Source organism: Eleutherodactylus coqui, chromosome 9 (genome assembly GCF_035609145.1).
Source record: "Eleutherodactylus coqui strain aEleCoq1 chromosome 9, aEleCoq1.hap1, whole genome shotgun sequence".
NCBI classification, from domain to species: Eukaryota; Metazoa; Chordata; class Amphibia; order Anura; family Eleutherodactylidae; genus Eleutherodactylus; species Eleutherodactylus coqui.
The window spans coordinates 54,921,797-54,948,844 of NC_089845.1; the positions used below are offsets into that span (position 1 = coordinate 54,921,797).

The 27,048-nt window shown below is 46.3% G+C and overlaps 1 protein-coding gene across 1 annotated transcript in view; it reads left to right on the forward strand.

The window, feature by feature from the left end:
* The first annotated feature begins 8,036 nt into the window (after positions 1-8,036).
* Positions 8,037-27,048, forward strand: part of CDKAL1 (CDK5 regulatory subunit associated protein 1 like 1) — a 596,376-nt gene continuing 577,364 nt past the window's right edge. Inside the window, exons 1-3 of the mRNA XM_066579425.1 lie at positions 8,037-8,155; positions 11,514-11,674; positions 25,311-25,423. Coding sequence (XP_066435522.1) covers positions 11,517-11,674; positions 25,311-25,423 — 271 coding nt within the window. The 5' untranslated portion in view covers positions 8,037-8,155; positions 11,514-11,516. The remainder of the gene's footprint in view (positions 8,156-11,513; positions 11,675-25,310; positions 25,424-27,048) is intronic.

Below are 27,048 nucleotides of genomic sequence, written 5' to 3' on the forward strand. Positions count from 1 at the left end.
CTCTGCAATCAGTCAGAGCCAGGAACGGGTTATCAGCTGTCAGTGACAGCTGATAACCCAGAGCAGAAGGCAGGAGGGGTTTTTAACCCTTCCTGCCTTCTGCTTCCCCGATATAATGAGCACTGTATGGGGAAAGTGAAAGTAACATGTACTTTCACTACGGGAGCCTCGGGGGGTCATGTGACCTTCCGGGATTCCCTGCTACTGCAGAGCTGGAGGGTCAGACTTAGACCCTGGCAGCTCTGCAGGTGACTAATGTCACCACAGGGGTTGCTTTCCCCTATAATTAGGGCTCCTATGGACGCCCCAGCTACAGTGGAAAAATGTCAAATAAAGTTAAAAAAAATATATATGACGTCATGGGGGACACAGATAGTAAAAAACACAATTACATAAATAAGTAAAACAAAACAACAGAATAAAACAACAATACATACATAAGAAAGAATAACACAAAGCAGACGCCAACAAAAACCGTCACCGTATGCGCCCTATAAACCAAAACCATACATACTATATATCAAAACGTCCAAAATAAATAGAGGAACCCATTTCCATACTTTATTTTAGTGTAAATATAAAAATAATTTTTTAAAAAAACTATAAATGTTAAAAAAATCATTTTTTTAGCATTTTACCCCCAATAAAACTAAAAAACGGAAAAAAAAGTCAGTGAAAAAGATATTTAAAAAATAGTCCTATATGTCACGGGAAAAAAAATGCAGCAAAAATAATTTTGGTAGCTAAAGGAAAAAAAATAGAGCAGTAAAACCGCCACATGGGTAAAATCCCTAAAACGTGTCTGATCCTTAAGGTACAAAACAACCTGGTCCTTAAAGGGGTTGTCTCGAGGAAGCAGTGAATTTTTTTTTTTGCCCAGTCCCCCTAATTAAGCATACATTACTAAGCCCCCCTGTAAATGACTTTTCTAGCTGGTTTGTACTTACAGTTCCAGCGTTTCAGCAACTTATAAAAATTTTCCCAAGATGGCCGCCGGCTTTTTTCCCGTCGCTTGCTGTAGCCCGACGTGCGCGCTCCCGAGACGCTACCAGCTGTGTCTCCCTGACAACCAGACGCCCCGCAGCCGCCGACCGGACCCCTGGATTGAACGCGGCCGACCACGGCACATAGTCACCCACCGCCAGGCAGCAGGTAACCGGCGCTAGACCCCTGACAACAGACGAAGGCCCCCCCGGCCCAGCGGCAGCCCCCCCCCCGGCCCAGCGGCAGCCCCCCCCCGGCCCAGCGGCAGACCCCCCGGCCCATCACTTACCTGGGCGGCAGGATGGCGGGACGGCAGGACGGCGGGACAGCTGGGCGGCGGGACGGCGGGACAGCTGGGCGGCTCTGTACCTTCCTCTAAGAGAGGATGGTACAGAATGGCCGCTCCAGCGCGCTCCCGAGAAGTGACAGCTCGTCTGCGAATGCGCAGAAGAGCTGTAGCGGCTAGCAGGCTGAAGCGGCTCGTGCTCAGAGCAGAAGACCGGACTGCGCAAGCGCGTCTAAAAAAGCAAGCTGCCAGCGAATTTAGACGGAGCCATGGAGACAGGGATGCCAGCAACGGAGCAGGTAAGTGAATAACTTCTGTATGGCTCATATTCAATGCACGATGTATATTACAAAGTGCATTAATATGGCCATACAGAAGTGTATAACCCCACTTGATTTCGCGAGACAACCCCTTTAAGGGGTTAATACTAGAGAGTCCCTGACCAGCACGTTGCCAACACAGTTTGAGTCCAGGGTCCTTTGTAGAGATAATTGCCTCTTTAAAGCGACACTCCAGTTTCAGGACAAATTCTGCCCCAGAGGAGGAGAGGGGTAAATTATCTCCAGTTCTTCTTTGCTGTTCCTCCAATCCACTACTGTGGGTCCTGTTTTAAGCCATCCAAGTTGGCCAATGCAATCTTCAGACCACCTAATCTTGTGTTAGACCACCAATACTCTATACTTGCCCTTTGATTTGCCAGAGCTGCTCATGTGATCAGCACTGACTGATCAGAGCATGGCACAGTGCGCATTAGGTAGCCAGAACAGTGCAGTGGCCATTTTGGGCAGCTGAAAATGGGGCTTGGAACCCATGGATCAGAGGGGTGGCAGAGAAGAACAACTGAAGATAATAAACCACTCCCCCCACCAACCATCCCAGCCCTCCTGTTTCAGGACAGAATTTTGTCCTAAAACCAGAGGGGCGCTTTGAGTACTGCATCACTTGAAATCTATTGGTCTTCAACACAATATCTGATAATCTGGCCAGCTGGTTCACTAACAACTCTGCTTCGGCCAACCCCAGTACACACTCACAGTCTGGGTACTATGTGAGCCTTTGACCAGGAGGTGGGGCAACCAATCCTTATTATGGACAACAGTTTCTCTCAGACTTACTAGTCTTTCTGGCACTCTACTGGCTCCTCTAAGGGCACTGTGACTGCAGATGCTGTCTTTAAGTCCTCATTCAGAGAGCTGTTTTATGAGTTGCACCCAAGACGCACGTCTGTGTACTGTCCAATCTTTGAAGACAGTGCACATTGCATGTCCTATTCTCTACCGTGATATGGACAAGAATAGGACATGCAGCGATTTTTTTTCATACGGACCTCTGGTCTATTTGAAAACTCACCCATGTGAATGGCCTTATAGGCTATAATGTGGCCACATGCTGTCTGTGAAATATACGGACATGCATTTGATCTGGGCATTTGTGTAGAAACATGTTAGTTTGTGATCGGTGTCTCTTGCTCCTCTACTTTCCTTCTGAATTTTTTGTCTCTGTTCTTTCTTTCTACTTCTAATAGCGAGGTTCTCAAATGTATTAATTATATTTTTGCTTGGCCTTTCACTTCGCTTCCCATATTGTTCTAGTTTAAAGCTCTCCTGATGAGTGTATCAATTCGCCTTTCTACACTTGCTAAAAGGCACAATGTACGGCATTGGGTGATCTTTTGGCTTCCCCAGCGATGCGTCCCATTTTTAAAAAATTCCATGCGATGCACTTCTTGCCAGTCTTGTCTCATGGAGGCTATATAGAATGTGTCCAACAAAACAAAGTCATCTTATGGTGACTCAAGAATGGAGTAGCCGCGTACCAGAGGGGTGGTAGATTTCTTCATTGGTAACCCGATCATGATAAGTGACCTAAAACAGGTGAAAAAGGCATCACTGTTGGAAACCAACAAGTCACTGGTTGAGAAGTGTGGCCACTTTCCATGTTTCAGATGTATATTGCGCAGTCAGGATCAGGACAGTGTTCAAAAGTCATACCTTCACTTGTAATGGGAGCAAAGCAATAACCCATTTAGGACATACTCTCCTAACTCTGCTGCCATGGTGAATGGAGCAGCTCAGGCTACAGGCTTCTTTTGACCTGTGGCCTGCGCTATCAGCAGCACAGTGCAGGCGGGCACTACTGCCATGACATCATTAAATCGCACCCTGCCTGCGCTGCTGCTTCATTCACTTCAATGACAGCGCTGGAGATTGCCGTAGATTGCCTTAAACTCAGCAATCTCCTGCGCTACCGGTATCATTGAATCAGATGGAGCAGTGGTGTGCATGCGCGACTTCAGCTCTGTTCACTTTGGAATCGTCTGAATCCCCATTCTTGGGTTTGGTGGGGGTCCCAGCAGTTGGACCCCCAAGGATCCTAAAGTCATCCTCTATCCTGTGCATAGGGGAGAACTTTGTAACTTGGCGCAAGCCACCTAATTGTGTAGTTGGACATGTATAACAGTCTCAGTTGTCGTATGTGGTCTTGTACATGACCTGGCGACTAACTGGCGGAATTTGTGCATCAGTGGACGAATGAAAAAACACGTTGACCTCCGAAGAGTGTTAAGTGAGGAAATAAATGCAGGGTGTGGTACACAAGTGGTTATGTAGCCATGCTGCTGTGGAGTGCATGTAGGCGTGAGCGAGCACTGCATGTACTGGCCTAGTGCCTCCAGAGATCCCTGATTACCTGTGTGAAGTGGTTGGGGGCAGTCAAGTTGTGTGAGCTGTGTGTTACTTCCCTGGGGCATACTGTTTGGAAGAGTGTATGTCTCGATGGTTGGGCCATAGAAGCTGTGATCTTGTTCCGCTGTGTTTGGTTAAAGCAAAGGACTGTGTTAAACACAGTGGATGTGTTGAGAGTCTACTAGCAGTCTGAGCATAACTAAGTATAGTAGTGCATTATAGAGTCTATGAGACTCAGCCAGAGGCTGAGCCTCATAGGCCACCGTAGCTGGCAGACCCGGAGGTCATACTCAACTCATCGGGACCCCCCGCGATCATGTTGCAGGGATCCAATGGTTGACAGAGGAACCCCCTCCCTCTGTCAGCCTCTAACGTGCAGCGGTCGGACTGACAACGGTGTATAAGGGGTTAAACACCAGGGATCCAAAGTTTCTTTGGTCCTCGGTATTAGAGTAAGTGCCTGGCTGTCATCTGACAGCTGAGCACCCGCTCTTCCAGCACTGGAGACCCATGCCAGGCTTTTAATGCAGCACTGTCAAAAGACAGAGCTGCAGAATAAAGCCCCTTACCGGCCACCATCAAAAGAAGTACGGGTAGTCGTTAAGGGGTTTAATGACGTCATAGGGGACATGGAAGTTGTTAAAAAAAAATTGTTAGAAAAATAAGTTGAAAAAAAATTACAGAAAGGTATATGTATATATATATATATATATATATATATATATATATATATATTAGTATGCACACTCTATATGAAAACCATCGCCATTTGCACCCTGTAATCCCAGACTATACAAATTGTATATCTAAAATGTCTGAAACAAGATGAGGGACCCATTCCTGTACTTTAATTTAGCGTAAATATGCTAATTTTAAATATAAACAAGTATAAAAAGAGATAAAAAAGCTTTTTACCCCTTATAAAACAAAACAAAAAACAAGTTCATAAAACCATCACATGGGTAACATCCCTAAATAGTGTCTGGTCTTTTGGACCGAAACACCTTGCTCCTTAGGGGGTTAAATAATACTGCGTGAACTCTCCCTAAAGGCCTGTGTATGTATATATATATATATATATATATGTTACGATTTTCGCTCAAAATTCATTCAAACGAACAAATTTGAGTGATATTGTTCAGTGTGAATGTGAAAAAAACCTCGTTGGCTCGCTGACTTGTTCTGTGTAAACGCTCCCCGCTCAGCGCTTTCCACAGGAGGTGAAGTGCTGAGCGAGAAGCGGACGAGAAGCCCGCGATCCAGTGGCAAATCTTTCTGTGTAAACACTCTGCACGAGCGCGGACGACCTTAGTGGTGACATCAGCGCTCATGCCGTTGTTTGAGAGACCGTCAGCCCGTGTAAAAGGGCCTTTATACTAGAACTGAGCTGCTGTATCCCAACCCGCCACATTGTGTATATGCTGCCCTCTACCATTAGTTTTTTTGGAGGGGGGCATAATTTCAATGGGTTTACTCACTTTTCCGTATTTTGCACACCCATTTTCGTTATGCAAAAAAACTGCAGCATGCAGTACTTTGCTGCGCACCAAAAGACCCTATAAAGTCAATGGTGTGCGTGCGCGCGTAATACGCACGGAGATACGCAATTCTGTTGGAAAAAGAGCACATCTGGTACGCATTAAGACTAATTAGAAATTTCCATCGCTGCGCGTTTGCTACGTGCAAATGAACACGACCTGCAGGCCCAAAAATACAGTAACATATGCTGACACGTGCGCAAAAAAAGCCTTGCTCAGTGCACAAAAAAAAACTAATTGCTGAGGTGCGCGCAAATGCTCATTTGAAGGCACCTAACGCCAGATTCACAGGGGCGTATTTACGCATGCAATACGTAATGAATAGAACCCACTGATTCGTCAGGCTAATTAGCCATTTCAATGTTCGAAACTGTGTTGTTTTTTTTTGGCGTGCATAAATACGCACAAAGTACAGTAAAAACCTCAGTAATGCGCGCAAAACCCCACCTCCGATGCACAAAAATGTGGCGCAAATACGCATACACTCGTGTGAATCCAGCCTAAAGCCCAGAGATGCATTTGGTGATACGGCTGGGGTGCTGTCGGCCCACATACTAAGTGCGTGGTAAAAATAAGACATGGCGTCATTTTATCCCTCCTCCTAAAAGACCTTTTCACACACAAATATATTTTTATGTTCATTTTTGCCCGGCATTGAGTGATCTCTGTACAGTATAGCTGTATACATTGTGCAGCAGGCAGGGAGTACAGTATAGCTGTATACATTGTGCAGCAGGCAGGGAGTACAGTATAGCTGTATATATTGTGCAGCAGGCAGGGCGTACAGTATAGCTGTATACATTGTGCAGCAGGCAGGGAGTACAGTATAGCTGTATATATTGTGCAGCAGGCAGGGAGTACAGTATAGCTGTATACATTGTGCAGCAGGCAGGGAGTACAGTATAGCTGTATATATTGTGCAGCAGGCAGGGAGTACAGTATAGCTGTATACATTGTGCAGCAGGCAGGGAGTGCAGTATAGCTGTATACATTGTGCAGCAGGCAGGGAGTACAGTATAGCTGTATATATTGTGCAGCAGGCAGGGAGTACAGTATAGCTGTATATATTGTGCAGCAGGCAGGGCGTACAGTATAGCTGTATATATTGTGCAGCAGGCAGGGAGTACAGTATAGCTGTATATATTGTGCAGCAGGCAGGGCGTACAGTATAGCTGTATATATTGTGCAGCAGGCAGGGCGTACAGTATAGCTGTATATATTGTGCAGCAGGCAGGGAGTACAGTATAGCTGTATATATTGTGCAGCAGGCAGGGAGTACAGTATAGCTGTATATATTGTGCAGCAGGCAGGGCGTACAGTATAGCTGTATACATTGTGCAGCAGGCAGGGAGTACAGTATAGCTGTATATATTGTGCAGCAGGCAGGGAGTACAGTATAGCTGTATATATTGTGCAGCAGGCAGGGAGTACAGTATAGCTGTATATATTGTGCAGCAGGCAGTGCGTACAGTATAGCTGTATATATTGTGCAGCAGGCAGGGCGTACAGTATAGCTGTATATATTGTGCAGCAGGCAGGGCGTACAGTATAGCTGTATACATTGTGCAGCAGGCAGAGAGTACAGTATAGCTGTATATATTGTGCAGCAGGCAGGGAGTACAGTATAGCTGTATACATTGTGCAGCAGGCAGGGAGTACAGTATAGCTGTATACATTGTGCAGCAGGCAGGGAGTACAGTATAGCTGTATATATTGTTAAGCAGGCAGGGAGTACAGTATAGCTGTATATATTGTGCAGCAGGCAGGGCGTGCAGTATAGCTGTATATATTGTGCAGCAGGCAGGGAGTGCAGTATAGCTGTATATATTGTGCAGCAGGCAGGGAGTGCTGTATAGCTGTATATATTGTGCAGCAGGCAGGGAGTACAGTATAGCTGTATATATTGTGCAGCAGGCAGGGCGTACAGTATAGCTGTATATATTGTGCAGCAGGCAGGGAGTACAGTATAGCTGTATACATTGTGCAGCAGTAGGGAGTGCAGTATAGCTGTATACATTGTGCAGCAGGCAGGGAGTACAGTATAGCTGTATATATTGTGCAGCAGGCAGGGCGTACAGTATAGCTTTATACATTGTGCACCAGCAGGGAGTACTGTATAGCTGTATACATTGTGCAGCAGGCAGGGCGTACAGTATAGCTGTATACATTGTGCAGCAGCAGGGAGTACAGTATAGCTGTATATATTGTGCAGCAGGCAGGGAGTACAGTATAGCTGTATACATTGTGCAGCAGGCAGGGAGTACAGTATAGCTGTATATATTGTGCAGCAGGCAGGGAGTACAGTATAGCTGTATACATTGTGCAGCAGGCAGGGAGTGCAGTATAGCTGTATACATTGTGCAGCAGGGAGTACAGTATAGCTGTATATATTGTGCAGCAGGCAGGGAGTGCTGCAGACATCGCCCTGTCAGTTATTGGCGGGAACTACGCGCTGTATTCTCTCTCCACATGCCTCACACAGGGACATTCGCGTTTTGCAGGAGTTTGTCCTGCACGCCGCCCCGTACAGCACGTGCGCTGCGGTCACGTGGGTAAACTTGCATGGTGGGACTCTGGAAAGTTTGGTGCGTGAGCGGCGGCTGTGAGCTGACGGTGCAGTAGCGGGGTGATTACTGCGTGCGGGAGGAGGCAGCAGAGAGCCGGTGAGTGAGCAGAGAGCGGAGTGGGGGTCTGCACACAGACATATGGCAGCAGTCGTCATCTGTGTGGTCGTTACACCCGCAGGGCCACACAGCCCTCCTGACAGGACACTGTAGCCGTCACCTCGGGCCAGTACTCCTAACCCTACACATGTCACCTCTCTGCCGGCTTCACACCAGCGTACGTGTATTTGTGCGCGCCTGAGTGTAGCGTTCATGACTGAGCTGCGTGCGCCAAATACGGAGATGGGAAGATACCCCCTGCGATGGGTTCTACCCCCTGCGATGGGTTCTACCCCCTGCGATGGGTTCTGTCCTCTGCGATGGGTTCTACCCCCTGCGATGGGTTCTGTCCTCTGCGATGGGTTCTGTCCTCTGCGATGGGTTCTGTCCTCTGCGATGGGTTCTGTCCCCTGCGATGGGTTCTGTCCCCTGCGATGGGTTCTGTCCCCTGCGATGGGTTCTGTCCCCTGCGATGGGTTCTGTCCCCTGCGATGGGTTCTGTCCCCTGCGATGGGTTCTGTCCCCTGCGTACCGCACACCCACGTTGTGTGCATGCCAATACATCCATGTCAAGCCGTCCTCTCTCACAGCCGCATGCGGTGCTTTAGTTTTGGCGCTGCACATCCGGGGAGCTGGAGAGCAGACATGAAGGAATGGACATGCAACTTGATGTTCATGGCGACTTTTTAAACTTCACTATACAGCCGCGATTTGCGATGTTTTGTAGCCCGTGTTTCCCTCTGGAACCTTCCTTTCTGTTGCTTCGCATGAAAACGTAGTTTTTGCGCGGTGCGATGCAACTCTTAGGCCTCATGTCCATGGAGAATCTGCAGCGGGTCCCTCCTGCCCCGCGGACATGAGCGCTGAAAATGAGAATAAAGAAGAATAAACTTACCTCCCGCCCGCTCCGGATCTCCTTTTCGCCGCGGCGTCATCTTCTCTCCGTCGCGGCCGGATCTTCTTTCTTCGGCTCGGCGGATGCGCAGGATGACGTCGGTTGCGTGCATCGCGCATGTGCTGGCCCGAAGAAAAAAGATCCGGCTGCGACGAAGAGAAGATGGCGTCGCGGCGAAGGAAAGAACCGGAGCGGGTGAGTAAATTCCGATTTTTGTCTCCCGCGGATCCGGACGGCTTCCATAGGCTTCAATAGAAGCCCGCGGGAGCCGTCCCCGCGGGAGACCCGCATGAAAATGGAGCATGGTCCAGATTTTTTCATGCTCCATTTTTTTTTTAAATCACTTTTGTTGACCATCCGCGGGTATTTATCTACCCGCGGGTGGTCAATGCATCCCTATGGGGTGCGGATCCGCGGGCAGGAGAAGAGTTAAAATCCGCTGCGGATTTTAATTCTTCTTTTGCCCGTGGACATGAGGCCTTACAGTAGGAAGTCCTATTGGTTGTCCCTAAAATAATCCCTAGCTGCATATAAAAACACATCACCTAACAGGCGCTGTCCGGCTCCGCCGCACGTCTCCTTTGCAGCTCCGGCACGCTTGCTTCTAGTCTTTCCTCAGCACTTCCTGGTTTGGAGGCTCAAAATTCCCGCCTCTAGGAAGCGCTGACTCTGATTGGCTGAGCCGCAGCACTCAAGAACCAATCACAGCCAGTACTTCCTTGAGGCGGGGATTTTGTACTTCCAAGCCAGAAAGCGCTGGCTGACAACCGCAAGCAAGTGTTTGGGGGACCTCCAGAGAAGACGTGTGGCGGAGCGGACAGCGGCTCTTAGGTGATGTATTTATTTAATTTTCTGCAGCCAGGGCTTATTTTGGGGGTAGGGCTTATATTTCAAGCTCCCTTGAAAATCCAGCGCAAAAGAACTCTACAAAGTCGCGATTGTGCTGCGAGAAAATGCAGCGATATCGAACAGAACACCTATACAATAGCGCTGCGATTCTCTTGCGGCGATATATCTCTCGCCCGTGTGAAGGAGGCCTTAATGTCACAGTGCTAAGATGAGGCTGCAGCGCTCACCTTCAATCAGCTGATCAGCGGGGATCCCAACCGGTGTACCGCCGCCCATACTGAGGATAGGTCATCAGTAGTGTAGTCCTGGAAAACCCATCTAACAGGGATCTCCAGTTGCTCTTGCCTATTTAAAGTCCTAACCCACTTGGTAAAACTAACAGATTGTAGATGTACTTGCTGTCCCCATACATCATGGTTCCTGTGTTTAGACATCTACCCTGTTTCCCTGAAAATAAGACCTACCCTGAAAATAAGACGTAGCATGATTTTCCAGAATTTTTGAGGATGCAAAATGATTTTTCAGGCTTTTTGAGGATGCTTGAAATATAAGCCCTACTCCAAAATTAAGCCCTGCTAGCAGTTAATTAAAAAAGTCAATTTAAATAGTGTCCAGGCAGCTATACATGTAAAAAAGTTAAACCTTTTTGTACAAAAATTAATATAAGACACTGTCTTATTTTTGGGGAAACACGGTAGAGTCTAGATTATAACCTTCAGCTGCATTCACATTTCTGCAGGCCTTTGTGAACCCAGTTACCTTTACTAGCTGTGTAATCTCTGTATAAAACTCATCCTTCACACAGGCAACACTGCATCGCCACAAGAAAATCGCAGTGATATCATATCGCTGGTCTGTGCGATATCACTGCGCCTTCTTGCGGCAATACTGCGATTTTGTAGCATCACATGCCAGGATTTTCGGTGGGGGGTGTTTGAAATATAAGCCCTACCCTGAAAATAAGCTGTAGCTGAAGAGAAAAAAAAAAAAGTGTACATCACCTCTCCCATGCTGGCTGGGGCGCCGCCGCAGCTCCCCAGGTCCCTGCACTGTTTCTCTTCTGGCTGGGGATTAGAAAATCCTGCCTCCTGGAAGCGCTGGCTGTGATTGGCTGACGCTTAGCCAATCACAGCCAGTGCTCGATAAATGGCTGTGATTTGTTCAGCGGTGCTCAGCCAATCAGAGCAATCTCTTGCTGGAGGCGGGGAGTCTAATCTCCGTCACTAGCAAAAGACTCTCTGCTGTCTTGACAAGTGCCCGGCAGCCTGCACGGAGGCCCAGAGGGTCCCCAATGGCACCTGCCAGGTGAGTATGGATTCTTTTTCTTCAGCATCCTTGGCTGCGTTTTCAGCTGTGCTGAAAATGCAGGCAAAACGCTGGCATAACACATGCCAGCGCTGCTGAAACCGGGTGGAATCTGCAGTGCAGCGCTGAAAAACACCTGTGTGAGGGAGGCCTTAGGAACCTGATATGCAGAAGATCCAACATTGAGCCCCTGTGGAAGGCATTGCTTTTGCTATTTTCACAGAACACATGGGGGCGTAGTCTTTCTATGTTACGTTTGGTCTACATTGCTGCTGATTTCTTATATTTTTTTGCTAACGTCTATTTCAGAGAATGCCTGCTTCTTGTGAATCGTTAGTGGATGACATTGAAGACATTGTCTCAGTAGGAGATCCAAAGCCTCACGATCGCCATTCAGCAAGACAAGTCATTGTTCCCAAGGTGCGGAAAAGAAACAAAGACAAAGTCCTGGAAGAGCCACCGAGTGACAGGTATGTTCTTGTGTTATGGAAATGCTCATGAAAAGGGGTTGCCCAGTTTAGCTTCTATCCCACCTGTAGTTCAGAGCTGAAATCAGGCTTCTGCACAGGAGGCAGACTGGGATCACTGCCAAGTTAACCGGTGGAGGCCGAGGCCCCGCTTGCACAGAGTTTTGCAGGTATGGCTTCTGTGCTTTAGTCGCCAGCCTGCTCCATCTCCCTACAGTCTCCGATGTCCGTAGATTTTACTGTGTAGGGTTGTGTGCGAATTTACTATTGATCACCTGTCCTCAGGTTAGGTCATCAATAGTTGATCGTCAGGGGTCCACCGATCTGCTGACCGATGGACCCACTGTCATTGCAGCACATCCGGAAGCGGACAGCTCTGTCTATGGCGCAGCTGCCTTGGCTGCTGTTGTGCTGTATGAAATTGGGGCTGTGCCTGAATTACCAAACCGGGCCGCTACACTACAGAGAGCTACAGGGGATCCAGAAAAAGTTTTCAGACCCTTTTACGTTTTTACATTTTATGTTGTGGCCTTGTACAAATTTAAAAAAAAATCAAGTTTTCGCCCATCATTCTGCACTCAATACCCATAATGACAAAGTGCAACATAATGGCAGAAATCTTTATGATTAGTTTTTTATTAAAAAATAAATAAATCTGCATAGAGATTAGTATTCACACCTTTAACTTAGTTGAAGCACCTTTAGCAGCTGTTGCAGCTTCCAGTCTTGATGGGTATTTTCCCCTAGATATGATGTTTTTTTTATGCTGTTCCCTGCTCTGTCAGGTTGGATGGGGGCCATCTGTGGACAGACATTTTCAGGTCTCTTCAGAGATGTTGGATTGGGTACAAGTCGGGTCTCTGTCTGGGCCACTCAAGGGCATTCCCTATGCCACTCTTGTGTGGTCTTGGCTGTGTGCTTGGGGTCATTGTCTTGTTGGAAGGTGAACCTTCTGCCCAGTCTGAGGTCCCTCGTGCTCTGGATCACGGTTTCATTAAGAATATGCACTTTGCTCCATTTAGATTTCCATCAATCCTGACCGGTCTCCCTGTCCCAACCGCTGAAAAACACCATCGTAGCATGCTGCCACCACTGTGCTTCACTGTGGGGATGGTATTGGGCAGGTGATGAGCGGCGCCTGGTTTCCTCCAGATGTAACACTTAGAATTGAGGCCAAAAAGGTTCAATCTTGATTTCATCAGACCAGAGAATCTTGTTTTTTTACAGTCTGAGAGTCTTTTTAGGCGCTTCTTTTTTTAAAAAGAAAACTCCATGCAAACTCATGTGTCTTTTTTCTTTTTTTTATAAACTGATGACAGGCTTCTCTCTGGCCACGCTGCCATAAAGCCCAGATTGGTGGACTGATGGAGTGCGGCAGTGATGGTTGACCTTCTGGAAGTTTCTCCCATCTGCACTCAGGATCTTTGGCGTTTCAGTCAGTGATCATTGGGTTCTTGATCGCCTCTCTTACAAAGGCCCTTCTCTCCTGATTATTTTGGTGGGTTGACCAGCTCTAGTAAGAGTTCTGGTTGTTCCAAACTTCTTCAATCACAGAACATGGCCATATACTTACTAAGGAGGGCAGATAGATGCATCCTCTCAGCATGCAGGTAGCAAACTACCAATTGAGGGCGCTAATTACACCTGTGAGGGACACTGATGAGACAGCCACTCACACTGCCTCTTAATATAGAGGGGGTTGGCTGCTTGGTGTATACTCTCACACAGAGTGGATACAAAGTGCCAGACCTTCTGATATATTTAGTTCACCATGCAGACCAGCAACCTATTAATGACAGCATAATAGTTCGGCGGGTTGCCCTGCACCTCAAAAAGTGAACCAAATTGGTACTGCCACCCTGGGCTTCCCCCGGCGCTTTAAAGCCACACTGCATGTGAATAATAGATTATAAATGCAAGGCATTAGTTGGATTTTGGCCAAGATACATGAGCCCACTAACCACTTCATGGTTCCTTGCCTGTAGTGGGTCCCTATACTAATATAAATACGTCACAGAAGGGGAAATATAAAAACGATCACAGAACATGGCCATATACTTACTAAGGAGGGCAGATAACTGCATCCCCTCAACATGCAGGTAGTAATTAGCTCCCTCATTTGGTAGTCTGCTACCTACATTGTGAGAGGATGCAGTTATCTGACCTTGTTAGTCAGTAAGTATATGCCCATGTTCTGTGACTGTTTTTTTATTTCCCCTTCTGTGGCGTGTTCCAAGCTTCTTCCATTTAAAGGGGTTGTCCTGCGCCGAAACGTTTTTTCTTTTTTCCAACCCCCCCCCCCCCCCCCCCCCCGGTTCGGCGCGAGACAACCCCGATGCAGGGACCTAAAGAAAAATCCGCACAGCGCTTACCTGAATCCCCGCGCTTCGGTGACTTCTTACTTACCGGCTGAAGATGGCCGCCGGCATCTTCTCCCTCGGTGGACCGCAGGGCTTCTGTGCGGTCCATTGCCGATTCCAGCCTCCTGATTGGCTGGAATCGGCACGTGACGGGACGGAGCTACACGGAGCCCCATTGAGATAAGAAGAAGACCCGGACTGCGCAAGCGCGGCTAATTTGGCCATTAGATGGCGAAAATTAGTCGGCTCCATGGAAACGAGGACGCTAGCAACGGAGCAGGTAAGTGAAAAACTTCTTATAACTTCTGTATGGCTCATAATTAATGCACAATGTACATTACAAAGTGCATTAATATGGCCATACAGAAGTGTATAGACCCACTTGCTGCCGCGGGACAACCCCTTTAAGGATTATGGAGGCCTCTGGGCTCTTGGAAACTTTCAGTGCAGCAGAAACTTTTTTTTTTTTTAATAGCCTTCGTCAGACCTGTGCCTCTACACAATCCTGTCTCTTAGCTCTACGGGCAGTTCTTTCCTCGTAATGACTTGGTTTTGGCTCTGATATGCATTGTGAGCTCTGAGACCTTGTATAGACAGAGGTGTGACTTATGTCCAATCAACCAGAAGCATAGCTAAAGGCTCATGGGCCCGGGTACAGAAGTTAATCTTGGGCCCCAACTTGTCTTAGACTCTTAATGCTACTGGACGTACAGTTATGTCCTGCAGTTACGGAGTATGTATGGAGGGAGAATACAGGTCGATTCCACACCATACAATGCGGATACCAGCTGTTTCTTACAGTCGACACCCACCCGCAACAGCTCTGATAAGCTGCGCTGCTTATCGGAGCTGTTAACCCTTTAAATGCCGCTGTCAGTTCTGAAAGCGCATTAAACTGCACAGATTAATGTTCAAGGATCCAGCACTGCCCCCCACGATAAGATTGCAGTTTGCTGTGCGATTGCCATGGCAGCAGGGGACCTTCTGAAAGGCTCCAGGGTTGTCATTGCGGATTGCCCCTGCTGTGGTTTGATAGAATGTGTGTAATTTACTGTATGATGTAATGCTATTTCTAAGGAAATTGCCAAAGGCAAGAAATGGCCTAATGGTTATACCCTTCCAAACACAGAACAATAAAATGTATACTTTATTAACATATATGTGCTCAAAGAAACACAAAACACCTTAAAATAAAGGAATAGATGGCTAAACAAGATCTTGACTAGGTCCATAAAAGAACTACCGTATATACCGGCGTATAAGACGACTTTTGAACCCCGAAAAATCTGCTCTGAAGTCGGGGGTCGTCTTATACGCCGGTAATACAAAAAAAAAAGAAAGTGTCAAAAAAAAATAAATCATTACTCGCCTCCCCCGGCGTTCTGCGGCGCTGCTGCAGGCTATCGCTCCCTCCTGGTCCCTGGCAGAGCATTGCTTTCTGGACGCAGGGTTTGAAATCCCCACCTCCAGAAAGCTAATACTGTGATTGGCTAACACGCTGTCAGCCAATCACAGCCATTCAATGACATCATTGAATGACTGTGATTGGCTGAAGGCACGTGTGTTTTAGCCAATCACAGCCATTCAATGATGTCATTGAATGGCTGTGATTGGCTGACGGCCCTGCGTCCAGAAAGCAATGCTCTGCCGGGGACCAGGAGGGAGCGACAGCCTGCAGCAGCGCCGCAGAACGCCGGGGAAGGTGAGTAATGATTTTTTTTTTTTTGCTCCACTGTATTCCCGGCGTATAAGGTGACAGTTGGGGGGTCGTCTTATACGCCCCGTCGCCTTATACGCCGGAATATACGGTAAGTGTATATTAGCTAGGCGGCCTGTAAGGGCAGTCATCTTTACCCACTATTATATTCACCCAGCATGCAGTGTTCGGGGAAACAATGTGACTACGGGCAGCCAATGCTGGGATGCATAGGGTGTCAATCAACATAGGCAGCATAGACCACAGCCAAAATATAAGCTTCCAATAAACTGCTATGCTGATCGTGTCTTAATCGCAATTGTGACAAAATCTGGAAATGTCAGAGAGATCTCTGTATATTCACATAGTATGTGAGCTACTATGCTATGCAGCTAGGTTATCCAGTGAACTGTTATGCTGATTGTCCACCAGCGCACTTAGCTTCCACGAAGTCCATCATGACAGCACCTCTACTTTTGCACCCTTTAACGTATTATTTGTTATACACGTGAAGTAACGATGTATATTTGATTTAGTCTAATAAATGAGTTCCCTCTATATCTGGTGCAGTCATTTAGAAAGCACTGGGTTGGGGAGGGTGAGGCCCTTATCTTCCTGTCCCTGCACGGGTCAAGGGGCATCCTCTGGTAGTGCTGTCAGGATGGACTTTGTAGATACTGAATTAACGGTAGGATAGAATTCATATTTTTCTGGCCCAGAAAGGCTCGGTTCACATAGTTGAACTTCACCCATGGGTCCATTACTGAAGACCCAGAGCCTGTTGCTCCAAGACCCACTTCTGCACACGCAGGTCAAAAGCTTAGTTGCGAGTGCATGGATCCTAAGCGAAGGTTTTCCTTGGGTAGGGTCTTTCTTAGAACGTGACAAATACTGTTCTGAAAAGTGATACAATGGAGTTTGGAAAGATTTACTTTGTTGTTCAGGATTAGACCTGTTTTCTCTTTTGTCAAATTTCCGTTTATTTGCACCTCTTGCAGTTAAGGCAATTTCTACGGCAGCCACTTGGTCCCTCACCTTCTGCTTTCTTCAGTTATTACTGGTGGAATATGCTATCTACATGTGACCTTTCCTGTGGCAGAAAAGTGTTGTGAGCTCCTCTGTTTTTCATGTCATGGATGAAGGGGGGAAATAATTACACTTAACGGAACATTGCTTTTCTGGAACACATGACAGCCCCCATCATTCTTCCCCTTTTGTCTTTCTCAACTTGGTAATGAATGTGTTAAAGGGGTTGTCCCGCGACAGCAAGTGGGGTTAAACACTTCTGTATGGCCATATTAATGCACTTTGTAATGTACATCGTGCATTAAATATGAGCCATACAGAAGTTATATACTCACCTACATGGTGTCCTCCCCTGTCTTGGCGTCCCCGTCTCCCTGGCGCCGACTAATTTCTTTATCTTCTGCCTTCTTTAGAGGCGCTTGCGCAGTCTTCACTTTTTCTCTGTGGACGAGCCGCTTCAGAGTCCTCGCGCGATACAGCTCGTCTGCGCGTGCGCAGACGAGCTGTCACTTCTCGGGAGCGCGCTGGAGCGGCCATTCTGCTACCAGCCTCCCATAGAGCAAGGTGCAGGAGCACGAGCAGCCGAGCCGTCCAGCCGAGCCGCGCAGCTGTCCAGCTGCCCAGGGAAGAGAGGGATCGGGGGCGCTGGGGGGACTGTCTGGGCCCCGGACTTGCACATGGCAGGCACAAGAAACATTGCAAGCGCAGGCTCATTGCAGGAGGTGCTGATCCTGTGCTAAAACGAGGAGGAAGGACATCGCGGGATGGTGCTGTTACCTTGCCTTCTTTGTTGTCAATTCAGCTGTTCGCTGAATCCTCCGCAGACTCCACCTCCCTCTTGCATGTGTTCTGCCGACGAGCCAATGGGGTGGCTGGATCGGCATTACATTCAATAGAGGTGCACGCCTCCCGCGATGACGTCGGTCACTGCATCATGTGACCGACGTCTCGGGAGCACGCACGTAGGGCTGCAGCAAGCGCGGTGCACCGTGGGAGAATTCCTGCGGTGCACCCTGGGAAATCACGGACGCCATTTTAGAAGGAAGATTTTTATAAGTGCATAAAAGAGAATATTGGTGAGTAGAAAGCGTTTTAAAAACCGCCGGTGGCTTCACAGGGGGACTGGGCTGCTTGTTAATTTTTTTATTTTGGAGGCGGGACAACCCCTTTAAGTCAGAAAAATAGGGGGAAAAAAATCATGCAATATATTTTTTTCTTTTGCAGCCTTTGAGACCATGTAGGAATATGTAGTCTCTGGCATATAACTACCAGAACTGGCTAACGTTCTTCCAGACCCAACGCACTGTATGCAAACTTGAAAAAGCTCCTGTCACCAGATTAAGTGGTTTACCAGCGTCTAAGAGCTTGGCTTGATATAGATTTATAAGGAATTGCTTCCTCTCCATCCTCTCCATTGGTGCTTGTCGTGTTTTTTTTTCTTTTTTTTAAATGCATTGACATTTTGGGACTTTGGAATCACTTCTCAGTTTTCTATAGCGATCTGGTCAGACGTTGCAAATGGTGTCAATGGTTGTTCTGAAATGAGTATTGTAGATGAGAGCCCCGTGCAGGTTTGGGGGCTTTTAGGCTTTTATTAAGACACACGTTCAAGTCAGATTTACAAAGCACTGGTGAGTGGAGTTTCCTATGAGGAATCTGCTCTTAGGGTTGGGGTATTGTTCAGTATTTAATAAGGTGCGAGCTTATAAAGGGAACGCCTGACACATGAAAACAACTGCAGTCTTCTAGCTGGACCAAACTGTGCTGACTTCCTCCTCGTTCAGAAGCCCCTCTCCAATACTGTACAAGCATAGGAACAAGACGGCCATAGACTGAGTCAGTTTGTGTCTCCTACTGGGAAGCAGAAACGTCTTGTTTGTAGCCATAATTATTCTGTTAGTAGTGCAGCAAGAAACTCCGAAATATTTATAAGGCACAGGGGAAACTGAACTGTGTGCGGTTAGTTATGCTTTAAACTTCAGGGATATCATTATGTCAAATTAGCCATTGTCAATCAGTTCCACCTGCTTTGGTGCAAATTAAGCTGCCAATACGTGCAGTGGAGGGGCAACAGCAAGACAAGCCCCAAAAAGGGAATGGTTTTGGAGATGGTGGCCACTTATCCTTCCTGACAGATTCTTCTCTAGTTCTGCATTTTACTAGTGTCCTTGTCACTACTTGTGGTATGGGGCGGTACCTGCAGCCCAACCAGGTTGTCCAGGTAGCCTCCAGGATGGCACCTTAATAAGTGCCAGGTTTGTTGTGTCTCCTAGCATAGCCTGGCAAGCATGGAGCAAATTCCAGCACATGGACTAGTTAACGAGGACAGTCGTAGAGGGGCATCAACCCAGCATCAGGACCAGCTTGGGCTCCTTTGTGCGAGCAGGAATAGGACGAGCGCTGCCAGAGCCCGACAACATGACCTCCAGCGGACTGCTGGTCCCTGTGTTTCTTACCAGGCGCCTGGCACTTGTAAGTTTAGGCCTAGCTCCCATTGATTTAAATAGGAGCTGCCCTTGCAATGCCAAGGCACGGCCATTACACAGGGGTTAGAGGAGTGCTTCTGCTCCGCTCCTGGTGTATCCCGGTGGCTGCTGCCTTGATAACCCCGTTAAAAATTAGTAAGGTAAAACTTATACCCCAACGTTTTTTTACTAGAATCCCGCCTATAAGGGCTTCTTCAGATGGGCGTGTTTAAGTCCCATTATGTGGCCGTGAAAATCATGATTTCAGCGGTTTTGTTTTCACTATCGGGATTCTTGTGCATTAATACTACGTGCGAGAAAAGACAGGACAGTATCTTTCTCACAAGTAGATATCCGTCATGTTAGAAAGACGGGGCAGGACTTATCTTCCTGCTTTTTCTTTCAAACTTGCGTGCAATAGCTCGGAGTTAGAATAGTCCAAAAAAACAAAAAAAAAAAAAAACACACTTAATGCCCTAATATGCCCTGTAGCCTCTAAAATATCAACAGATTTATAATTTACCGGTTACTGTGCTGAATCTAGTGCCTTTTATATAATGCACATGGGAGAATTGGTGGCAGGAGGTGCCCTCAACTCCATTGGAGGTGTAGACGCACGGGGGCCATGGATCTTCTACCAGCATACGCCAGAGTTCATGAATCTATTGGGGTGATTGGATGAGGCCAACGTTCCCCCTCCACCACCATCCCATTACCATGTCCCATTCTTCGTTTTTTTTTGTTCTCCCACCCGACGTATAGTTCTGTTTCTTCCCAACCCCCACCCTCTCATTAGTTCTTTTTCTTTCCCCTACTCCGTCCCTCTTTATCACCCTCTTATATCTATATCCCTTGTTTTTAATTTCTCTTTATTTTCCATACCTTTACCCCAAAGTTGATTTAACTCTTAAATTAATATTAAGTAGTCTCCTGGTATTTGCCAGCCATTCTCTGAAAAACCCAGGTAACAGAGTCCCTCTGAGCGATAAAGTTAACCCCTTAGTGACCGGGCTTTTTGCTTTTTTCCATTTTTGTTTTTTCCTACTCCCTTTTAAAAAATCGTAGCTCCTTTATTTATCCATCGACGTCGCTGTATGAGGACTTGTTTTTTGCGGGATGAGTTGTATTTTTCAATGGCACTATTTATTGTACCATATAATGTACTGAAAAACTTTTAAAAAATTCTTAGCGGAGAGAAATGGAAAAAAAAATGACATTCCACCATCTTTCGGTGTGTCCTGTTTCTACGGCGCACAAACTGCAACAAAAACGACCTGATATTTTTATTCTATGGGTCAGTACGATTACTACGATACCAAACTTGTATAGTATTTTTTTTGCTGTAGTACTTGTATTTTTTTTTTTTAAGATATGGATTTTTTTCAATTATTTTCTGCGGTCATTTTGTGCGCGCGATAACTTTTTTATTTTTCCGTCGACGTAGTTGAGCAAGGGCTCATTTTTTGCGGGATGTCCTGTAGTTTCCAATAGTATCAATTTGGAATACATACAACTTTTTGATCGCTTTTTATTGCGTTTTTTCTGGGAGACAGGGTAACTAAAAAAATGCATTTCTGGCGTTCTTTAATAATAGATATGGCAAAACTTTTTTTTTTTACAATTTAAAAAACTTTATTGATCTTTTTTCTTACTTTACTTTGAAGTCCCCCTAGGGGATTTTAACATGCGATGCTTTGATCGCTCCTGCAGTATGACGTAATGCTATAGCATTACGTCATACTGCTTTTTTACAGGCAGTCTATGAAGCCACCCTGTGTGGATGGCTTGATAGGCAGTCTGCTAAGGCAGCCCTGGGGCCATTCATTAGGCCCCCGGCTGCCGTGACACCTGCACGGATCCCCCGATCTCACCGCGGGGGGGGGCGTTCGGGGGATTTAAATGCCGCTGTCAGAACTGACAGCGGCATTTAAAGGGTTAATAGCCACGATCAGCCGAACGGCTGAGCGTGGCTATTGCCCGCGGGTGTCAGCTGTAATAAACAGCTGACGCCCGCGCTGTATGGAGGGAGATAGCGGCGCTACCTCCCTCCATACACGTCCTGCAGCTGCAGGACGTAAAAACACTATAGGGTGGTCACTAAGGGGGTAAGCAAACGCTCCAGAAGGGATCTCCACTCCGACTTGGACTTTATATACAAGCTGAGGACCTCCTGGACTGGATGGACTTTCACCCCCAGCTCGCAGTCCTATCCGGAGTATAAACAGCTGGTCCTTCAGCGACACTGCTACAGTAAGGGCGGATATCGTGGCCAGACACCCGCCACCAATTCCACAGCAATGTCCGTCCATAGACATGCTATGTTAAATGATTCTCCCCTGCCCGCGAGCGGAAATCAACTGCAACTTTCTGCTTGCGGAGAAGAATCGCAGCATGTTCTATTCTGTGCTGAAAATTGCGTGGACGACGCAATACTTCTGCAGTGAGTACTGTGGAAGTACTGAGAGAATCCGCGTCGCTCGCTACACTGTGAATGCGCACTGGCTCGCTGGGCGAGACCCTCGTGGCGGATCCGGAGAGGTGAGTATGGGGTCTCTGGGGGGCGCCGGGTCTGATTCCTCAGCAACATTTCGCAGGCAGCATCTGACCTGTGATGTTAGTGAGATGACGGCTGCAAAGCTTTCTCTACAGATCAGAAAGTTACATACTAGTATTGGGCTCTGGTCAGTATGACAAATGCAGGATTTCAGTTTTTGTTTTTTTTTATTATGGATTATCACCAAACATTAAAAATAAAATCTCCAAAAATTCTTTAAAAATATGTTTAACTCAAAAAATGTGATTTTATATAATGGGTTATTTCTTGATGGCACATTTCCTTTAGGGAAAATAGGAAGGGGGTTGGGTGTTTTGTATATTTTTTTTTTGTTTGCTTAACCCCTTAGTGACCAAGCCTTTTTGCGCCTTAATGACAAGGCCAAATTTAGTAATCTGACGTGTCACTTTAACATAGAATAACTCCGTAAAGGTTTTGCATCTCCAAGTGCTTCTGACATTGTTTTTTTCGCCACATATTGTACTTTATTTAGGCGGTAGAAATAGACCGATAGAATTTGTGTTTATTTATTAACAGTGCCAAAATTGGGAAAATATTGAAAAAAATTGTCTTTTTTTCAAATTTTCAATTGTAGTATATCAAATATGTGCAAATATATTGTACAAATTTTTGATAAGCTATATATTTCCATCTGTTTACTTTATTCTGAATACACATTTGAAAAGCTTTCGTTTCTTTTTAACCATTTAGGAGACGTACAAATTTAACATTGATTATCAACATTTTGAGGAACACTTTGTTTTCCTACACCAAGCCAAGATTGCAAAGGCTGTCAGAATGATAGATACCCCAACAAATGACCCCATTTTAAAAACGACAATCCTTAATGTATTCGCTGAGATCAGGAGTATTTTGATCCCAGTTTTTTTTCAGGAGTTAATGCAATTTAGAGGAGAAAAAATTACATTTCAGATTTTTGCAAATATGTCATTTTAAAGGCAGTTTTTTCCTCTAGAGTCCACATGAAAATGAGGATTTGCACCCAAAATGGATACCCCTGTTTGTCCTGTGTTGAGAAACATACCCACTGTGGCCCTAATCTTATGTCTGTATGCACAATGGGGCCCAAAATGAAAAGAGCAGCCGGTGACTTTCAGGACAGAGATTTTGCTTGAAGGAGATTTAGGCCCTATTGCCCACTTGTAGAGCCCTTGAGCAGCCAAAACGATAAAGAACCGCACAAATGACCCCATTTTGTAAAATGGACCCCTTAATGAATTAATCTAGGGGTGTACTGTGTATTTTGTTCCCACAGTTTTTGAATAAATCTATGTAAAGCATAAGGAAAGAATTGCGATTTTTCATTTTTTTGCCAATTGTGTCATTTTAAAAACAGGTTTTTTTTTGTACAGCACATATATGAATGAAGACTTGCACCCCAAACTGGATCCCCCCGTTTGTCCCGTGTTCAGAAACATACCCATTGTGGCCCTAATCCACTTACAGGACACATGGCAAGGCCTATAATGGAGGGAACACCCGTTGGATTGCAGGGCACAACTGGATAAATTCCAGGCCTTATTGCTCACTTGTGCAGAAAAAAAATTGTCTCCCTAAAAATCCCCCACCACCATTTTTGTCCGTTCCCTAAATCTTAGATAAAAGTAATAATGTATGTCCGAAGACAGGGCTAATTACGGAGGCTGGTTGGGATGGGCACATGGGGCAATAAAAACTGGTATCCCCCCTCCTCCCTTGCTTTTTTGGGGGGCTGGGGGTATTTCTTGACCTCAGCGGCAAGGATAGGGTGTAAAAAGTGGCGCTCTGAGTCTTTGTAATCTTGATGAGGTGCGGTGTTCTCACACAGAAGGCGCTCAACAAGCTGCTCCTGGAACTGCATGTAGGCGAGCGTTCCCGGGGCTTCTTGTAAATTACGTACTACAGGTAGCGGTCTGAATAACACCGGGCTCACGCAGCCGTAGGCGGAATCCACTTGCGGAGGCCTGCAGCGGATCCCAGCTGTGAGCCCGGCCTGCAAACGGGCGCATACGCAGAAGCCAAAATGGTCCATGGAAGATGATTGCGTGGGGTTCACATATGGAGGACTCCAGTAAAAAGTTTCATCTCTTCACTGGTCACATCAATGAGGGGAGAAGAAATTTCAACTTTTTAAAAAAACTTTTACGTGATCGCCATTATCCATTGGATAACGCCGATCACTTGGACCAAGAACTGAATACCGCGGCTCTCTGTGACATCTCCATGGTCTCAGCTACATTTGGTAACCAGGAGCAGGGAGATTTTACATTACCCAGCAATCCTAGACTTTTGCGCATGCGTCCGCCATTAAGGCTGACAGGCGCAAGCGCTGAAGCTGGGGTAAGGTCTGCGAATCAAGATCCCCTCGGGGGACAAATCCGTGGACCTTAGGTATGTAATTTCAGCTCCCCTCATGGATACAATCCGCAAGCGGAGATGAAATTTTAATTTTTAAACTTTTTTTTTTATTAATTTCCTTTTTAAAAAAAAAATAATTTTTTTTGCACAGTTTTACTTTCATGATCACTGTTATCCGGTGATCATGTGACCGGGAACCGTACACAGCGTAATTTTAAATTTCCCGGGCTCTTCGGCCTTCTGCGCATTAACGCCACATCGGCGCATGCGCAGAAGCCCGTGGCAGCTGTAGATCGTTGCCGGAGATCATGGACAATAGTATCTTCACCTCCCCTCATGGATCCGATCCATTAAGGGGAGGTGAAATTTAAACTTTTTTTTTCACTTTTGCATGATCACCATTATCCATTGGATAACAGCGATTGCGGTCCCCGGTGACACCTCTTGCCTCCCGGCTACCGCCAGGAGATTTCAAATTTGCCGCAGCTCCTAGCCTTCTATAAATGGGGCTGACGTAAGGCCGCTGGCACGCATGCGCGGAAGGCCAGTGTCTGGCCCTGGAGGACCAGGTCACTGTGGGACAGCACGGAGGACGGGGGTGAGTAATCTCAGCTGCCCCCATGGATTCGATCCATGAGGGCAGCTGAATCTTTAACTTTTTAAAACCTTTTTTGCACTTTAATGCGATTAGTGCTGTTTATTGGATAGCGCCGATCGCATTGCCGGAAAGGGGGGTTCCCCGTAGCTAGGGATGACGGCTCCATGTTGTCAGCTACCTCCAGGCGCCGACAGCATGGAGCTGTCACGTCCATAGCCCACGGGGCTTTAATCCCTGCAGGAAGCATGTTTTTACATCCTCAGGGATTAAAGCCCATTTGGCTAGGATGTAAAAACACTATGGGCTGGTCACTAAGGGGTTAAAAAAAATATGATTTGGGAAAAAAAGTGGTAAGGGATCTGACAGAAGAAAAACTTTTTTTTATGCATGTGTGTAAATGGATGCGTGCAGACACAGCAAGGTGATATATACATCTAGGAGGCACATAATATGGCTCTGTACGTCTGAGATTGTTGGGGCTGTGCTGTACATGTGCACGTTAGTCCTTCACTTCATGAAAACGGTTTCTTTACACGATTCAACTTTTTCTTGTTTTTTAATTGTCTCCTTTTTTTCCTTCAGCACAATTCCAGGGACTCAGAAGATCTGGATCCGTACTTGGGGGTGTTCACATAACAACTCTGATGGAGAATACATGGCAGGACAGCTGGCTGCATATGGCTACAATATAACAGGTCTGTAGAACATGTTTGTTAATGGAAATGTATTATCAGGGAATGGTGTAACGTAACTCAGATTTTTAGGAGCATTTTATTTTTATCTACTTGTCTTAGTGGAATTTTTGTAGATTTTTTTTTTTTTTTTTTTTTTTCTTTCAATCCACGATTAACAAAAAAGTTTCATGAAATACCCCAGTTTTCACACTGGCATTATTAACCAAAAACTGTAAAAACCCATTTAAAGAACCAGGGCTACCCTGGGAGGTCTTTTACAGCAGTATCCACAATAAGCGAGAGCTTTTAAACCTGCTCTATATACAGTTTTTATTGCTTAATCATTTTTGCGTTAGGCAGACATTAAAATATGTTCTGCCCAGAAAATCTAACGTTTTTGGCTTGCATGTCACTCACAAATATATAAGCCGTATTTTGGTGTTAAAAGGTAGAGTCTATTGATGCTAATATTGATTCACTTGGTTCTTATCCGAATAATTGTCAACTGCAAATGCAATGCTTTTGATGATACGGTGTAGAAAAAGGAGTAGATCTCCCTCGGTGGAGTTGGGTGCAGTGATGGTGAGTAGGTCATTGTCCTAATGGGGTATCTTGAGTGTGAAGTAGCAGGTGAGGTGTATATATATGGGGTGCCCGGTGCAGCCAACCCAAGAAACGTTGAACCCATGGGTCGGCATTTGTAGAATGGAATGCTATGGGCCCAAACGCTGGGAATGAGGCACAACCCTTTAACCCCTTGAGTGGCACGCCCGGAAATTTTCCGGGACGAGCTCCACTGCTCATAGCGACATAGCCCGGAAGATTTCTGGGCTATGTATCACTATGGGAGCTGCAGAGCACAATGCCACAAGCTGTGACAGTGTGCTCTGCCTGCACAGACCCACAAAGAACAAAGCAAGGGCTTTGAAAAACCAGCAGAAGATATTGCGGATATGCTGGCAATCTCCTGCTTCTAAGTCTCCTGCTTTGTTTACAGGTTGCCATAGAGACCATCGGCTTGTCAGAAGCAAGCCGATGGTCTCTGTGGCAGGGAGAGCTTGGTGCTTGTCTGTCAGAGGACAGCTAGGTACCAGCTCTTACAGCAGAGATCAGAGAAAACCTCCGATCTCTGCTGTGTTAACCCTTTACATGCGGCAGTCTATGTGACTGCAGCATGTAAAGGGCTGTCACTGCAGCATGTAAAGGGCGGTCACCATCGGACCCCCGGAATGTGATCAGGGGGTCCTGATGGGTTCCAGTGGAAGTCCCCTAAAGGGACTAAAAAAAATTATTAAAGTTATAAACATACTTGTCTCCATTTACTTTGTAAAAAATAAAAAATATAATCAGACATGTGGTATCCATGCGTCGTAATGACCCAGAGAAGGAAGTTAATACATTATTTAACCCCTTAATGACATGGCCCCTTTTTTGTTCTTTTTTCCCCATTTTTTTTTTTTACCTCCCCCCTGTTTAAAAAATCACAACTTGTCCCGCAAAAAAACAAGCCCTTATATGGCCATGTCAATGGAAAAATGAAAAAGGTATGGCTCTTGAGACGCAACTGCAAAATTAGTTGAAATTCAATGATTAGACCATTTTTAAAAACCTGCCCTGGTGGGCACGACAGGGTGGTAGGAAACCCG